Source organism: Sprattus sprattus (genome assembly GCF_963457725.1).
Source record: "Sprattus sprattus genome assembly, chromosome: 3".
Classification (NCBI taxonomy): Eukaryota; Metazoa; Chordata; class Actinopteri; order Clupeiformes; family Clupeidae; genus Sprattus; species Sprattus sprattus.
The window spans coordinates 18,645,285-18,662,784 of record NC_137922.1 but is presented as its reverse complement, the minus strand read 5'-3'; the positions used below and the strand labels follow the sequence as shown (position 1 = coordinate 18,662,784).

The following is a 17,500-nucleotide window of genomic DNA, read 5'->3' as shown; positions in this document are numbered from 1 at the left end:
TGGGAGTGGATGGGGGCGGCGGTGGGGGTGAAGGCCGAGGTGGCGGAAGGGATGAAGGCCACGCGGGGGGGCGTTGAGACCCCCGACGAAGGAGCTCCGCCACCCCCGAAGGGCCGGGCCGTCTTGTTGTAGGCGGGCGCGGGGCTGCCCCTGCCGCTGCCACCGCCACTGGAGAAGGGCACGGGGGAGGCGGAGGTGTGTGTGATGGGCACAGGCTTTATGATCTCCTGGGGCTCAGCCTGAGCAGGTCAACAGAGACACACACAAACACACACACGTGCAACATGCTCAAAACACTCACACATACACATACACAGTGGCACAGCAAATACATGCAAGGCTACAGCTCCCACAGCCCAGTGTAGCATCGCGGAAGAGTTTAATCTACTCTTCTGGATTATAATCCCACAGAGCGATGCCACACGTGTAAATGCAGTAGCAGACAGGTGTTAACTGTGCTGTGGCGCTGAGATCACACGTTTGGATTAGCGTGCCTGATCGGAATGTGAACACTTCTGCATCCATACTGAGGGGCTTCAAATACATGATTTTCAAACAGATCCACACAAACACTGAAACGTTATATGTGTGCAGCTACGTACATTAATTACAGATAAAATGATATAACTGTTCATATCTTACAAGTGTGTAGAGGTGTGGAGGTTACCACATACCTTAGCATCTGCCTTTGGAATACTGGTGCCTCTGCAAAAAGTCAAAAGGGAGAAGGAATTAATAATGAATGCAGTGTACTAAAATATGGGACACTTACATTTGCAAAAAGGATATCAACACAAAAGAGCCTCCAAGAGACTCTGAAACTCAGCATCCTTGAGAAAGATTGCCTGCTTACATTAACACAAACCTATGTGGCCAGTGGAAAATCCCAAAGAACCCTCAGAACAGAGAGAATAAACATTTCAAGAATAGAAAGAGGTGTGGAGGAAAAAAAGCAAAACCAAAAAAGCCCTTGTAAATCAGTGCTAATCAATCTGCTGCCCAACCCATGGCGTGTGGTTCCTGAACTCTATTTTGAAAAGCCCATTTAGTGTAGACCCGTTGTTTTTCCAACATGTCATGAGCCAAAAAAACATCTGAAAAACATCTGAGAATGTGAACACACCTAAGAGATGGCACGGAAACTACTCAAGAGCAGACTGAAGAGGGAGACATCAAACATAAGAGGAGAAAAACAAACACAACCTATCCAAGAAGACATGGAGAGATAGACAGAGAGATATAAAGAGAGAGAGAGTGTGAGAGAGAGACAGAGAGAGCAAGATGGGGAAAGCATGGCTAAGATATTGTGGACTACTCCAAATACCAATTAGAGAGGGATTATGCTGGTAGCCCTCGCATCATTTTTCCTGTTTTCCTGTTTTCCTGTTCCCTAAACCTGCCACGGTTTGTGGTGTGCGCAGGAGGAAAACCGATTGAGGATCCACCGCAGTACAGTGGAATATGTTCTCTAATGTCAGAGAGATTTACACAAGATCCCTGCTTTGGACTCACATCCTCTCGCCTGAGTCTCGGGGTGGAATATCACTCTTCAAAAAGTATGTGTGGTGATGTCCCAACGTTTTGGTAAAATCCTGGGATGAACATGTCAGAGCATGTTAGGCTTAATCAACAAGCATGAAGCTGCCTGTGCCATGGATATCTGGAGAGCTCCTTTTCCAGTGTGAAACGTCACGCCACTTGAAGGAAATCAGAAAAAAATGGGATGATCCTGATTCACAGAGGATAAATCCTCTTTTTGAGATTATGACATCTTGAGACTCTGATGGGCGTCACAGTGCTCTAATCAGTTTCCACTTTTGGAAAGTCATGAGCAATGCAGTAGGTATGGTCTTCATGATACTGCTGCTTCTACTGCTACTGCTGTCGTAAAGAGATGAGACGTACTGCCTCTAGACCTTATTGCTATCACATCCTATTCAACAGTTCAATAGCTGAGAATGTCACTAAAAAAGGCCTTAACCGGTCCTGACCAAGCTAGTTCAACTAAAATAAGCTCCAACCCATTCTGACCATTTATCGCTAGCCAAATCCATTTAAACGTATTTAGGTTATACCAAGAATGATTTTGTGATATTGTATGGTGTTTTGCTCACAGAATGAAACTAAAGTTGGTACTGTGTGGTAAATGTGCAATGTTTGAGAAAAACAAACAAAATGCCTGAGTTAAAGAGTCTAAGTTTGGTAAGAGACAACTGAAAACCCTGAGCATTCACAGGTTGGCATTTGCCCACTGGCTTATGCCAGCGACTGTGCAGTCAGCTTTTTCTCATTAATCACCATTAAAACGAAACATACGGCCAAAAGTTTCACAAACAAGTCTGCTCTCCGTGTTCGGGACAATGTGGCCTTTTTCTCTCCAATGAAAACCGCTGTGATTCAGCGCGGTTCGTTGCGGAACACGGTCACACTTCCTGTCTGTCCATTTCTTCCATAAAAGGGAGGTTGTGGGACAAGAGATGCCGCATTAGTGCAGAGGAACTCACATACTCTCACCAAAGGCCCTGCCTGCCTTTTGGCTGGATGGTGAGAGAGGGGAGATGGGGGGGGGGAAAAGAGGCATTGGTGGAAGAAAAAGAAAAAAAAAGCAATTGTGGGGCTGATTGGAAGACAAGAAAAATTAACCGAATAACTGGTGAGGGGAGAAGATAAATGATGAATGTGATGGTGGGAAGACAAATCTAAATGGGGATGTAGGGACAAAAACAAGAGATGGATGGGTGGAGAGAGAGAGATAGAGAGAGAGAGAGAGAGTGATGTGATGTTGGGATCGGAATGAAAGGCGATGATGATTGAAACTATGTGTTAACTCGGGTCGACCGCGCCAAAGTTTATCAGTGGTGAAACGAAAATGAATCCCAGAGTAAGGGCGAACTGCTCCAGCATGTTACGGAGCAACCGAACCACCAGCCAGAATACACTGGCCAGGATCTCTCGGTTCCCAGACACCATAGGAGAGCAGGCCTACTCAAGGGTGGTCTGTCAGACATCTGGGTTGCTCCACACCCCCCCGAAAAACCATTCCGGTGCAGAGAAGAGGGAAGGAGTTTTGACTGCGATTGGATCATCTGATCTTCCCAAAAAGTGGTTTTCTGTGTGCTCTGGACGGCAGCAGACGAGGCAACAATCCCGTGAGTCTCACACGGGCTAAAAAAAACTAGGCTAAAGTTTCAAAGGCACATAAACATGTTCTCTAAATGAATAAAGCCCTACAAGATTCCAAAATGAAGCATATCCATTTTAAAACATATAATGTGCTGCGTTAGGGGAAATTAGCGGATGGCTATTTGAGGATAAATTAAGTTAGGCCTGACCATCCATTCCAGAAACAGACATATCTCCCAACAGTGGGACAGAGAGAAGAAAAAAGAGGAGAGAGAGGAGAGGAGAGAATAGGAGAGAGAGGAGGGAAGAGAAGAGAAGACAAGAGAAGAGGAGAGGAGACAGAGAAGTGAAGAGAAGAGGAGAGTAGAGAAGAGAAGAAAGGTGGAGAGGAGAGAAGAGAAGAGAAGAGAAGAGAAGAGAAGAGAAGAGAAGAGAAGAGAAGAGAAGAGAAGAGTAGAGAAGAGAAGAGAAGAGAAGAGAAGAGAAGAGAAGTAGCTTCTGGGCCATCCTTTCGGACCGTAATCTAATGAACAAACGCCGGCAGGGAGGGCCGAGGGGGAACATTTCATTTAATTTCCAATATTTATGCACCAACTGAAGCCACAGTGATTTAATGTGCTGTTGTTCTGCCGGCCAGGCCATGAACACGAGCATTTAGTTCATTATTTGCATAACTTAGTTTATAAGGTCATGAGATCCCTGAGGAATGATGCATGAGCTTAAGGACAGCAATTAATCACTGCCAGACTTCAACACAGCGTCTCACTGAGGGTGCAGAGCAACAGCCTCTCACTGTGTCTGTAAGGCAACAGCATCTGTGAATGTCTTCAGCCTGTGTGTGTGTGTGCTGATCACTGTGGCCCTCACTGAGAGCTGTCAAAGTACTACAAGAAAACAAACACACAAACTATCTCTGGCGTCCAAACTCTCCCGGTCGCCTCGCCCCTCTTCACCTCTAGCCCTCTCTTTATGTCTCTCATCTTGGTCTCCTCTCTCACTTTCCCCTATCCCTCTCTTTTCCACTGTCCCTCTTTTCCCTACTTTATCTCTTTCAATCTCTCTATCCCCCCTCCCCCTACCTATGGTCTGTCTGTCGGTCTCTCTCTCTCTCTCTCCTCTGGATCATGCATTGGTATTGGTACATGTATTTGGTTTCTCTAAAAACTTTAAAATGCTATTTTATAATTCAATAACTGTTATAATTCTTGCTGGGGGAAGCCAAGTCCTTCTCTCTCTCCTTCCCCTCACTCTCCCTCTCACACTCATCTCTTTCTCTTTCCCCTCACTCTCCCTCTCACACTCATCTCTCTCTATTTCCTCTCACTCTTCCTCTCACACTCATCTCTCTCTCTTTCCCCTCACTCTTCCTCTCACACTCATCTTACTCAGTCTGGGAGAACAGGGCTGAACATGGGCCTAGGCAGAGCTGCACCATTCCACTCCGACGTTGCCAACGACAACAGTCTGGCACATGGCACACATCTGAGTGATGGAGAGGCTTCAGAGTGGCAGCCCGGATCACTCATCATCGGAGGCCCAGACAGCCCTCGTCCCCCCCGACCACCACCACCTCCTCACCACCCAACAGCCCCTTCCTGCCCCGGGGCTCCTGAAAAACCATCAGCCTGTCCCTGGCGGCTCGCGGGGCAGGTCTGGAGAGTGCGGGGAAGAGTAGTTACTGTTTGAAGGGGTTTACACTGGCGTGTGCTTCAGCTGTGAATCACCCCAGCAAAAGGCACAACTTTGCACTACGCAGAGACTTCAAAAGCCGTAGACGTAATTGTTTTAGACTAATGAGTGCTGTGCTCTCAGGTGCCGCCCTGGAGTCCAGTGAGCTCAGAGCAGCTGGGAAAACGCCCGGCACACACACACACACACACACACACACACAAACCGGGGAAGGGGCACGCGGGGTGCGTTGCAAAAGAGGAGAAAGAGATTGAGACGTCTGTCCAGTAACTGTGCAGGCAGTTTTTAACTGCACAGAGGGTGGTGACACACACACACACACACACACACACACACACACACACACACACACACACACACACTAACACACAAACACAAACACAGAAAAGACTGAGGGGGTTATTTTTAGCAAGGCAGGACTCATTAACATACTTCTTGCTATCCGCTGGTGAGGAGTGAGACTTTTAAGACTTTTCTTTGAACTCCATGTTGCTAGTTAAGGTGTTAATGGCCAACTTAACAAGAAGCAATGTGGTGAAGTACAGGCACAGGAACACGTATAGCTTCAGATAATCCTCTGTGAGAATTGTTAAACGTTTTTAAATAGCTAAAAAGGAGAGGATTCCTTGTAAAGTAAAACACTGAAGTGCTATAAAAACAACAGAGAACCCTTAAGCGAACTATGTGTATGGTTTTGTTTTGTTCTTCCAATAAATGTATGACTTTTGGATTGTGCCTTTGAATGAAAACCTCCCATGCATAGGGAGCTCGACTGGTAGAGCACCTGGCTAGTAACAGTAAGGTCAAGAGTTCAGTTCCAATGCTAAAGAAGACACAAGGGGATTGCATAGGATACCACTATGAATACTGTAAGCACTTAGAGCAAGCATGCCCCCCTGCATGCACACACACACACACACACACACACAAACACACACACAAACACACACACACACACACACACACACACACACACGCAAACACACTTGCACCCACACGTGCAGACTCACACACAAGCAGATGTTTCATAATGTCTCCCAGATTTTATGAATGTGTCTCAGGATAGCTTTCCAAGGACTCGTACACTAGAGAACTACATAATTAAAACCATTGGAGGAGCAGGTTTGAGCGAGTCTCTGGACCTGTACCTGGATTCAACGACAGACAAAGAAACTAACAACTGTGAAAAACACATGACCACCTCTCCCCTAAATAAAATACAGTTTGATCTAAATGCATCTAAACACAGAACAGAGGGCTGGCCTTCCCCCACCAGTAACATGGCTTGTGCAACTTACAGTGTGTTGACAACTAATACGTACAATGACATTTCCAGCGCTGAATTATGATGTGATGAGGGATGTACCTGGGAAACACAAGAGTGCCCCCCCCCCCCCCCCCCCCCCCAGCCTGGGAACCCAGCAGATGCTCGCATGAAGGAGACCTCGGGAAAATAACATGCCGCTTAGGGTGAGGAGATCAGACAGAGGCTTTGACAGAGGATCAGTGCGGTGTGCAGATTCCAGGGTTGAACTGCGTACGTTCCAGAGTGTGTGTTCCACGGTAACGCAGATACAGCAAAACACAGCGCGCGCACACACACACACACACACACACACACACACACACACACACACACACACACACACACTCACACACACACCCACACAGAGACACACACTCACACACACAGACTCACACATACACACATTCTCAGTTGCAGGAAACTAACAGGTGTCTGGCAATCTGACTAGTTTGTTCCACTGAGTAACCGATGACAGTATGTGTAGAATTACAAAGAGTGGGAAGGAAGCCGATGAAAAGATAGGGAGAAGGGGGGAACAGGAGGTGAAAAGAAGGGAGGTGCAGAAGGGGAAAAGAAGGGAGGTGCAGAAGGGGAAAAGAAGGGAGGTGCAGAAGGGGAAAAGAAGGGAGGTGTAGAGGGTGAAGAGAAGGGAGGTGCAGAGGACGAAAAGAAGGGAGGTGCAGAGGGTGAAAAGAAGGGAGGTGCAGAGGGTGAAAAGAAAGGAGGTGCAGAGGGTGAAAAGAAGGGAGGTGCAGAGGGTGAAAAGAAGGGAGGTGCAGAGGGTGAAAAGAAGGGAGGTGCAGAAGGGGAAAAGAAGGGAGGTGCAGAAGGGGAAAAGAAGGGAGGTGCAGAAGGGGAAAAGAAGGGAGGTGCAGAAGGGGACAAGAAGGGAGGTGCAGAAGGGGAAAAGAAGGGAGGTGTAGAGGGTGAAAAGAAGGGAGGTATGGGGGGGCGAGATAGGGGAGAACTGAGGGAGAATAGTCACAGAAACAGTCATGTGAACAAAACAACTTGTTTTTAGAAGAATGAAGACCCCAAATGACTGCAGCCGGCAGCTATGGGCATGACGGTGGCTCCACCTGTGAAGGGGGCACAGGGGCGTGTGGGTGGGCATGGGCATGTGTGTGACGAGGTCAGTGAGTGTGACAGATAGGGGGGCAGAATGGGGTGACGCAAATAAAACGCATCCTGGCAGCGGTCCATTCTGGGCAGCACAAAAGCTCCCCTGCGTCACAGGTTGGCCAAACGGCGGGCCAGAGAGACAAGTCACCATTCATGGTTCTTAATACTGATGCACTGACTCACCGATCAGCACCGGAGAGCCCCCTCTTACCACCCCCCCCCCCCCCCCCCCCCCCCCTCACTGGGAAAGCAGGACTGTTCATACAGCAGCCTTTCTGGCGCCACCTGGGCCATCTGGGGATTCATGCTTGTGGAGAACAAAATAACTATTAGGTGCGTATGGAAAACAGCACGAGTCTTTGGCAAAGTAGAAGGATTCATTTATCTAGGCTGGAGAAGTCCTCCGTGAAAACTTCAAATGAGGGAGCTCAGTTAAATGAACCTTTAAATGTACCTTTCACCACCCCTGTCCATAGGCACATTTTGAGCGTTCTTTCTTTCTTTCACACACTTGTTTAAGTATACAATGAACTAGGCGTGTAATACTCTTTGGCTGTAGTGTAGTATATATCCTGCATCTGTAGTGTGGGGGTGGGCACTGGAACAGCGGTTCATTATGGGAGGCTGCGTCTAGGGGAACACGGATGCATCCGAGAGAGGAGAGAGACGGGAGACTGTGTCTTGTCTGACCACCCAAGATGGTTGTGAACACAATGGAAGATAAAGATGCGGTAGGTCTGCCTTAGCTGGGCTCAGCAGATATGGCTATGAGGGTGGTTCTGCAAGTGTGTGTGTCTGTATCTTTGTATGTGTGTGTGTGTTTGTGTGTGTGCATGTGTGTGTGTGTGTGTGTGTGGTGTGTGTGTGTGTTTGCGTGCATGCGTGTGTTCCTGCGTACGGTGTGTGCATGCGTGTGTGTGAGTGAGTGTGTGTGTATGTTTGAGTATGTGTGTGTGTGTGTGTGTGTGTGTGTGTGTCTGTATGTTTGGATGTGTGTGTGTGTGTGTGTGTGTATGTTTGAGTGAGTGTGTGTATGTTTGAGTGAGTGAGTGAGTGAGTGAGTGTGTGTGTGTGAGTGTGTGTGTGTGTGTGTGTGCACCCGACACATGTTTGAAGAGGAAACTGGCAAGCCAGTGACAGTAACCAAATAACCAAAGACCAAAACCTTTTCCATGGCTAAACAAACACTGCTGGAGTGGCTGTGTGAACCACAGAGCCGAGGTTTGTAGCAGACCATTCCCCCTGGAGCACCGAGTTAAAGAGTAACACTTTCTCAAGCCAACAGAAAAGGTCAAGGAGAAAAATCTGAACATACTAGCTAAGCTGGAAAACATTCTGAGTGTTCTGATTTGTAGTGAAACTACAGGGTTGACAGATGCCAGACCGGAGGATTGGGAGAAGTGTGGTGTTTTCGGTGACCTTCTGAGAGTGGTGGCAGTTGGGCCAGCCACACCAAAGAACCTCATAAATATGACACACACACACAAATGCACACACACACACACACAAAACACATGGTTTCATCTCTAGGAAACTAGCTCACCCACATGCACAGACACACCCACAGGCACAACGCACACACACACACACACACACACACACACACACACACACACACACACACACACACACACACACACACACACACACACACACACACACACACACACACACACACACACACACACACACACACCCAGTCACACACTAACACCCACTGCAGTCCTAATTAAACCGAGTCTCCTGACATCCAGATGCACAAGGCCTGTGAGACACATCTACACATGCGAGCACCCTGCTCAGTTTCCAACGGCCCAGTTGTCATCTCGAGACAAGGAGAGGTTGGTGGTCTGTGAAGACCACTGCGCAAGGGGATTTATAGCTACAGAAAGGCTCCCTGGAAAAGGTGTCTGTAAACCCATAATTCCAAGCCACACCGTGGTTTACATCAGAGGGATCCCAATACAAGCTTAGGAGATATCGGTATCGGAGTTCATTACAAAAACAAGAAAAGGTCTCATAGTTCTATACATTTTCACAAATAAAACACTTGTACACTTGTAAGGTCCTCTCACAATGACTGTAAACACAGGTATCTTCGAAGGCATCCTACAAGCATCCCTACATCAGATGACAGATCTGTAAACTGTAAGCGTTCTTAAACAGAAACCACTTCTAGACTGCACCCTTTTCCCCTAATGTGTGACACTATCCATTTAAAATGTACGAGAGCCAGTTCCGTCCCCCCACACCCCCCCCCCCCCTCAGACTCCGGGGTACTTGAAAACCACTTCACACAGTGTCCTCCCCCTCCTGCGGCTCCCATGGGCCCCATCTGGCTGTAAACGGGTGAATGAAGAAGCAGGCGGCTTTTAAAGCTGACACTGGCAGAGGCCTGCGAACAGCCGAAGGGGCACCAAAAACCACAATGCATTCAGACAGATACAGGATATCTCAGTTGGGGGGGGGGGGGGGGGGGGGGGGGGGGGGGACGAGGACGACAGAGAATGCTGCTGCTGTCAATTACTGCCTTCCTCGTGTCTTCCATGGAATTTGCCAACAACTTCCTCCGCTTGTCTTTTGTAATCATCCGGCGGATTTGTGTTTTTTCTCTATCTTTCCATTTTGTGTTAAAAGAGAGATGGCATGAGACAAAGAAGAAGAGAGGCCCTGGCTGTTGAAAGACGAATACGAGACATGAAAGAAGAGAGACATGTTGAGAGGATGTGCGTGATGTACCGCCTTTGATACGCACTGAGGGCTCCATGCTCGCAGTACACTGATGCGTGTCACTTCCACTCAGTCTCCTCCGGATGGACTGAAAAGTGGAGTAGTTATGAAGTGCCCCTCTTTTCTGACAGGCCTCGGGAAGAGAAAAAAAGTGAGATGTTTTCGGACTGGAGCCAAGAGGGATCTTTCAAGGTTACTTACTCAAGGCATTTATGTGTTCCGCTCCTAGAATGTAAGCACGTAATCTGCTACAAAGCATCACGTTACTTTACTGGCAAATTCTTTGGGCGTAACTTTAAAACCATCCGTCCGTCATTGGAGCACGTCATATAAATACATATAATGTGTCACTGCGTGTGTGTGTGTGTACTCTCTGTACAAGATCGTTTAAAATACTTTCAAGCAAATCACAGCTTTAACTGAACTCTGTCTCTTTTTTTCTTTCTTCCCTCTGACGTTAATGGATGTGGAGCGAGTGCTTAATATACAGGGAGGACATACTGTTCTTAAACAACTGGAATTCTTGAGATTTCCACTTTGCACAGACCTGCAGGCCCTTTCACTACCTACTGTTCACCGAAAGCACACCATATCATCATGCGGTGATACAGACACAGACACACCTGTTGGATCATGCGATCCAGTGATGTGCATGCTAAAACCGCACTAAATCAAGCAATAACTTCGACAGTCTATTGTCGAATAAAAACCTAATACCCATCTCAGTCGAACTCTGCACGCCTGTGTTTGCTCTCAGTAACCTTCCAGATGAATGGAAGGATGGCTCTCCTTTCCCCAGGCAGAACTGGAACTGTGGGCCAAATGTGGACGGCTTCTTGGATACAGACTGCCTGTCACGTCGTAAAGTTCTTTTATTAAAGCAAGGCGCAAGCCATTTGAGTTAGCCTGCATGTCTCTCTTGGTTTCAGACACGCACACACGCACGCACACGCACACACACACATACACACACACACACACACACACACACACACACACACACACACACACACACACACACACACACACAAACACACACACACACAGACACACACACACACACACACACACACACACACACACACACATACACAAACACACACACACTCACACACGCTAACACAATCACACACACACACACACACGCACGTGCACACATACACACAAGCAGCCAGAAAGGACGTTGTTGTTTGAGGGAACTTGTATGAGGCCAGATTTCCATAGAGAATGGCCCCGTCTCTCAGTTTATATAACCCAGAGTTTGACGTGTGAGAGAGACGCTTTCAGGGTTTCACCGCTAACAAAAAACAAAGGAATGAGTCCACAGAGCACAAAGGAAATCAGACAGAATGATCGCATCTAAAGCCATTTTTTCCTTTTTACTTCACTAAATTAGCAGGTGGAATCAACTTTGTATACACAGGCCATTTATGACAGTAACTTCAATATGACCTTACAAACTATACCCTGTGAAATGTCTGTTCATTTTATCTGATTGAGATTAAACCACTGAAGTTGATTCATTAATTTTGCAACTCGACTCTCCCACTTCTCCCTCTCAGCCGTGGCTAAACACACTCTGACGTGCCGTGCCGTGACGTGATCATCACACTTGATCACAGGACACATGCATTGACCACCTTGGCCAGAAGAATCTCACATTTACATGCAAAGATCTGATAGCTAACAACTGAGAAGAGCCTGCAATCTCTTCAGACTCAAGGCCTGTGTCTGCTTGCTGCTAGCACAGAGAAACCATCAGACATGCACAGACTGAATTTTTTTTTGGAAGCCGGGGGGAGGAAGTGATAGTTATCCGCCCACACCTGTCCAAATCCAACCAGTTTACTCAGGCTCCCGAAAGCCAGGGTGCCTGAGCTTCGACATTAAGCATTATCCTGGCTTTCAGTGGGAGGACCTCCACTGTGTATTCAGATATCCCAGGATTCACTCTTTCTGGCAAAAGAGAGCTCACTTGTACTTGAAAAACATGGGATGCAAGACAACATCTAACCAAGGGGTTTGAGAGCGGAAAAGGGGGTTGCCTGCAGTCGACTAAAGGCGCCATTTCCATTACACTTTGTAAAAAGCAGCTTTCACTCTCTGAGAATAAATGAGTAAAAGAGAGTCAGTCAATGTGGTTTTAAATGTACTGATGAAATCAATACATTTCAGCAAATGTTGCTGAATTGACAGGAAAAAGCCCAATTTGTGTTGTTTTTGGGGGTGATAGCTGATGGAAATGTCCAGAATGGGCTGTTTCCAGAGGGGCATTCCAAGTGGTTCCACTTCAACAGCTACTAATCCAACACTGCATGCCAGCCCCCACTGACCCTCCTCACCACAGCCACTGCCAAACAACACCAGAGAGTGAGTCGCACATCTCATGAAAGCTGTGAACAGCTGCAAACTCAAGAAGAAGAAAAAAAAACAGCAAACGACCCATTATTTTCCCATTCAGAGAGTTCTGCTGTGGCGACAGAGTTGCATGTGATGTTTCATTGAAGATTCATCACAGGCATCCATTACTACTGGATTACAAGCTGCTGCGCACTCAGATGATTTGGGGTCTGTTTCTTCCTCGTTACTTAGGGCTTAAAGCTTCTTAAATCTGTCACTGCTGCGACAGGATGAGAGGAGGCGGGCAGAGCAGGGGGAAGGACCACGGGCGTGATTTACAGCGTATTTACCGTGGTTTACCGACGATGTTGTTCACCACTGGTATCGCAGGTGTGTTCCTGCAGTAAGTCCTGTCATTACAAAGCGCATCGACAGTAGGTCTTCACATGTCTGGTGAACATACTTTTCTATACCTTTGTCGTTTGGCCCACTTGGCCCTACTTGCAGAAATGGGGCAATACTCCATAAAACAGACATTCTAAAATTCTTCAAGGGTTTTAATAAAAGCACCCATTTCTAAAGTTTTTAAAGGTCTCATCACATATGAAAACTTGCTCTTAACTGATATGGTTCTACTATCAATGAAAGATCTCCCAGTTAAAAATGTAAGGGCTGAATTTGACAAGGTATGGATGCACTTGACTGCTCCCTTTTTTTGAAGATTGTTTTAAAGGATCTCTTGGCATGTCACTACGGTGACCACGATCGTTAGCCTCATGCCTGGGGAAAGTCTTAGAGCCCTGCTTGAAGCCCGACCCCAAGCACCTGCACTCTGCGTGGCTCGGTAACGCTAGGTTTACACAGCACAAGTACCTCTGAGGGACCCCAAAACACAACTCCGCCGTCTTTTTAACGCAATGTTATCTTAAATGTAAACCAAGATATTGGTGGAGAGGGACATGTTCTTTTTCTGCACGTGGGAGTACGTTTCAAGATTGATGATTTTTGCAGATTCACTGCGAAAGCTGCCTCAGTATGAAAAACCATATATTTCAATAAAAGAAAAATTTCCATAGCATCAGCACAGCGGTGTTCCTGCTGGACTGTTTTCCGACCTCAGAATCTATGATGATTGTGCTCAGGCATTCCGCTACCTGCAGCACTGCCACAAGGGTTCCACGTGCAGACTCCACTGCACAGAGTGATCTGATTGGAGAAAGGTGAGAATCCCACATCCCTCATTGAGAAGGCGCTCCAGTCCAAAACGCATTTTTACTGTCCCCTGATTTATCTTCCTCAAAGGCTTTGAATGCCTTTCGGGGCTATCCTGAGTACATGGGTAACAGGTCAGAAGTCGGAGGTAAAATAGGACAGCCTTGAAGATGTCTTATTTTGTGCCCATCAGCAGAGGAGGGCTCATAAATCTTAGTGCAGAGGTCCTGTAACCTCACTTGACCAGGAAAAGACCCATTTGTGCAAAGAGCAAAGGCCAGCCAATCCCTCAAAGCAGTTAAAACCTCCCAATGGAGGACGCCTATAACCCTTTGGTGGTAAAACCTATTTCAAGCCTTTAATGAAGCCTCTCTCACACAAACACACACACACACACACACACACACACACACACTACTTCATGACATACAGAGAATCAGAGATCTCCTGAGCACCGTGCAAACCTATTAATTCATCACAAAGGTTATGGCTCTCTTATGCATGCTTCCGACCATAATGGAAAAGCCATAAGCTCTCCCTCTCTCTCACACACACACACACACACACACACACACACACACACACACACACACACACACACACACACACACATACACACACACACACACACACACACACAGACAGCACAGCACCACTTGTGTATCTCTTCAGAGACAAACAGACAAAGGAAGAAAACACAAACACAAGGGCTGAGCAGGTTTCACACAGAAGAATATAGAAAAACAAATTGCAGGGGCAAGATGAAACTAGCCGAGAGACACCATCAAAGACGCCTGTGTCTTTTTATTGACACCACAAGTGTGGGAAAAACAACACGGCCAGTTTCATGTTTATCTTTCGTAACTGCATACTTACTTAGGGAGAGGCAACAAATGCCTGCGCACAGTGGGAACTTTATGTTTGTTAAATTCCAATCAGCAAAGACAACGATGGCCATATTGCCAGAGGGCATCGCCAGAGAGGCCTCGTCTTTGTCCCACTCAAGATCTCTCTACTCTAACTGAGAGAGGAGCAGCTTGACATGGGTAAATCAGCTGATCTTGACGAGGACTTGATGACGTCTCAACAACTAATTCCAATTATCAACCAACTGAACTGCACAAACCCAAACAATATGGCGTATATTCTTTTCAAGATAATATGCAAAAAAATAAATAAATAATAATAAAAATAACAGACAGACTTGAAGTCTTAAAACATTAAAGTTTAAAATGCTATGGTTTGCGGAGGAAAAGTCCTAGACTGGAGCTACCAGAATACAAGCGATCTGGTTGTAGTGGTTATGGGGAAATGGCTGAATCTCTCTCTCACTGGCAGTTTAGGGATTCATAGACAGGCCAAAGATGACAACATTCACATCTAACCAACCAGCTGCCGGAATCCCATAGCCCGAGATGCAATGAGGGGCAATTTATAGTTGAAATCCAAACACATTAGATTGAGTGCTGCCTGCGTAAATGACAAGCTAAGGCTTTTAAATGTCTCGGTTTTTGAATGCCGATCCTCCGAGTTAATAAGCCCCCTTCTGCACAGAAGTAAGACCCTGTCTGCTGGAGTGCTGGAGAGGAGAGATGTCTGAGGAAACCGCACACCAAACCACACGCTGTTGTGTTTGGCCTCCTCTTCTCTCTCTTCCTCGGGCTTAAGGACCGGCCAGAGGCGAGAGAAGGAGTTACGACCTGCTCCTTGCAAGCTCCCAGCACACGGATAAGAAAAACGGATGGATGAAAAGAGGAGAAAAAAGAAAAAGGGGGAAAAAAAACGCTGACTATTTCACTTCACCGACACCTAGAACAGTGCCTGTGGGACCTCTGAGCCTTAAGTGATGACCTCATCGCCTGCTCTGCATGTGAACACACTGCTGTGAGAGCCATGCCTTTGATAGCAGAGGAATGATTTGCCGTGCGGCGGTCTGCCTGTGAAGTGGAACTACTTGTACGTGTGTTTGTTGGCTGTTTCCCACGTGAAGAGCAACTCTGTAGGGTTGAGTTAAGGCTATGACTGGTCTGAATCCAGGCTTCCCATATACTTAACCCTGGGGACAAAGGCCTGTTAGACTTTTTCAGGTAGTCTGACATGCCTTGATGTTTTTGTATATTTCCTCTAATTATAATCATTGATGCACAAGTGGCATTTAGGTAGAAGATTAAAGGTTTCTGGGGGTATTCTTGTTATGACTTTAGGACAAAAACTCGCAGAGCTTTAAAGCCATATTTACAACAACAACAAAAAAAACCGAAATATCCATCCAGAGGGATATAGTCCTTTTAAAGGCTATAATACTGGTTGCTGGTAGAAATAACGAAAAACATAAGCATCTACTGAACTTAGGCTGCCTTTCTGTTGACTCTGAACATAAGCTTTATGTGTAATTGAGTATCAGGGCGAGCAACTCCTTTTTTATTGCATTTGCGTGTATGGTTTAGTGAAGAAAAAACAAGGCTTTGGTTAAGCTTACCTGTTAGCCTTAATCTTGTTTCTCTAATAGCCATGCTCCTACTATGGAATGTTTGATATACCTGATAGACTCCATGTGTCCGCAAGTTCCATGCCCTGTTCATATACGTACTTGCTGACTCTTCACCGATTCCGGTATGATATAGAGTAGGCCATTACTTTTAAGGGGTGATACGGAGGTTACTCATTCTCTCCCTCTCTCGGAGCGTGTTCTCCTCTTCTTTCCACAGATATACGTGATTTACTCGTTGTAATGAGCGTGTTTTGTGTGGTGTAATGTATGACTCAAGCACTTACTTCTGCAGGGTGAGGTTCAGGTTGCCTGTGCAGGCCTTGATCTTGTTCTGCGCTTCCAGATGGGTCATGCCCTCTGTGGAGATGCCGTCAATCGACAGCACAGTGTCTCCAACGCTGATGTTGGCTTTGGACGCCTTCCCCCCATCTGTCAACTGCCAACACAAACAGTAGTGGAAGTGAGAAAGATGAGTGAAAAACGATATAGACTCTGCTATCTCTGATATAGACTGTGCTATGTTTTTTGATAATAAAACTATACAGAAACGTCTATTGTGAACAAGCCAGTAGATAATGGCGGAAAGAGACGAATTTTTTTTAAATGGTGGAAGAAACAGGTCATGTGAATCTTCTTCTTTACCACTTTGTGCGTCTAAACATGCTGTACACAAATGCGAGTGCAATTCTTGTGACTTTTGCGTAACACATCAACTTATGTTAGCCTGCTTGTTTTCCTTTCCAGTCTCTTATCGGCCTGCCTAAGAGAAGCTCGGACCGAAGCCCATGGGACGACTCGAAGCATATGTCTCTGAACACTAGCCCCTTTAAAGCCAGACACCCCTTTCTCCCATGCTATTTATCTCCCAGACTTGAAAAAGATATTCCAGACAGTTAATGATTCAATAGTCCAGGTAGCGTGCCTCTGGCTTTCTCTGTCAAATATTGAATGGAGGGCGAACGGCATGCTCTGCCAATGAGTAATGGATGGAGGCCGTTCTGACCCACTTGGCCGTGATAAAACTTAAGTCAAACCGAACGAAACACAGGCAGGATCCATAAGTTACTCCCTACTGCTTTGAAGCAGAGAAGGGCAGGCAGACGTTCTTCCAAAAAGTGCTTTGGATGAATTACAACTTGCGGGAAACTGACCAGTGGATGCAGACAAAGGTTTCAGACACAGCGGCAATTTATGAGGCCGTTAAATCAACGATGAACTTTTTCACCGAGCGAGAGGGTGCTCCTGTACGCTTTGCTTTATTAGATTGGGTCTGACAGCCTGCCATAGTTACAGTGAGAAATGATGGTGGCCGAGTGTTGGGAGTCTGAGGAAGGGAGATATCTTGTCTGGACGAATGACCACCTGTGAGGCAGTGGCAGCACAATTATGACAAGAGGCAGAAAATAGAAATCCTAGACAGGCTCATCTGGCTCTGCTGTATGGTGGCAGCGCCTGTGAAGGCCCAGGTGATTGTAGTGGGTCTGTGT

The 17,500-nt window shown here is 46.6% G+C and overlaps 1 protein-coding gene across 1 annotated transcript in view; it reads right to left on the bottom strand.

Moving 5' to 3' along the window:
* pdlim5b (PDZ and LIM domain 5b) overlaps positions 1-17,500 on the bottom strand; it is a 68,202-nt gene that overhangs the window by 23,846 nt on the left and 26,856 nt on the right. Inside the window, exons 3-5 of the mRNA XM_080834062.1 lie at positions 16,298-16,449; positions 675-705; positions 1-239 (exon numbers count right to left, since the gene is read on the bottom strand). The exon at positions 1-239 is cut by the window's left edge and continues 228 nt beyond it. Of these exons, the coding sequence (XP_080690188.1) occupies positions 1-239; positions 675-705; positions 16,298-16,449 (422 nt within the window). The remainder of the gene's footprint in view (positions 240-674; positions 706-16,297; positions 16,450-17,500) is intronic.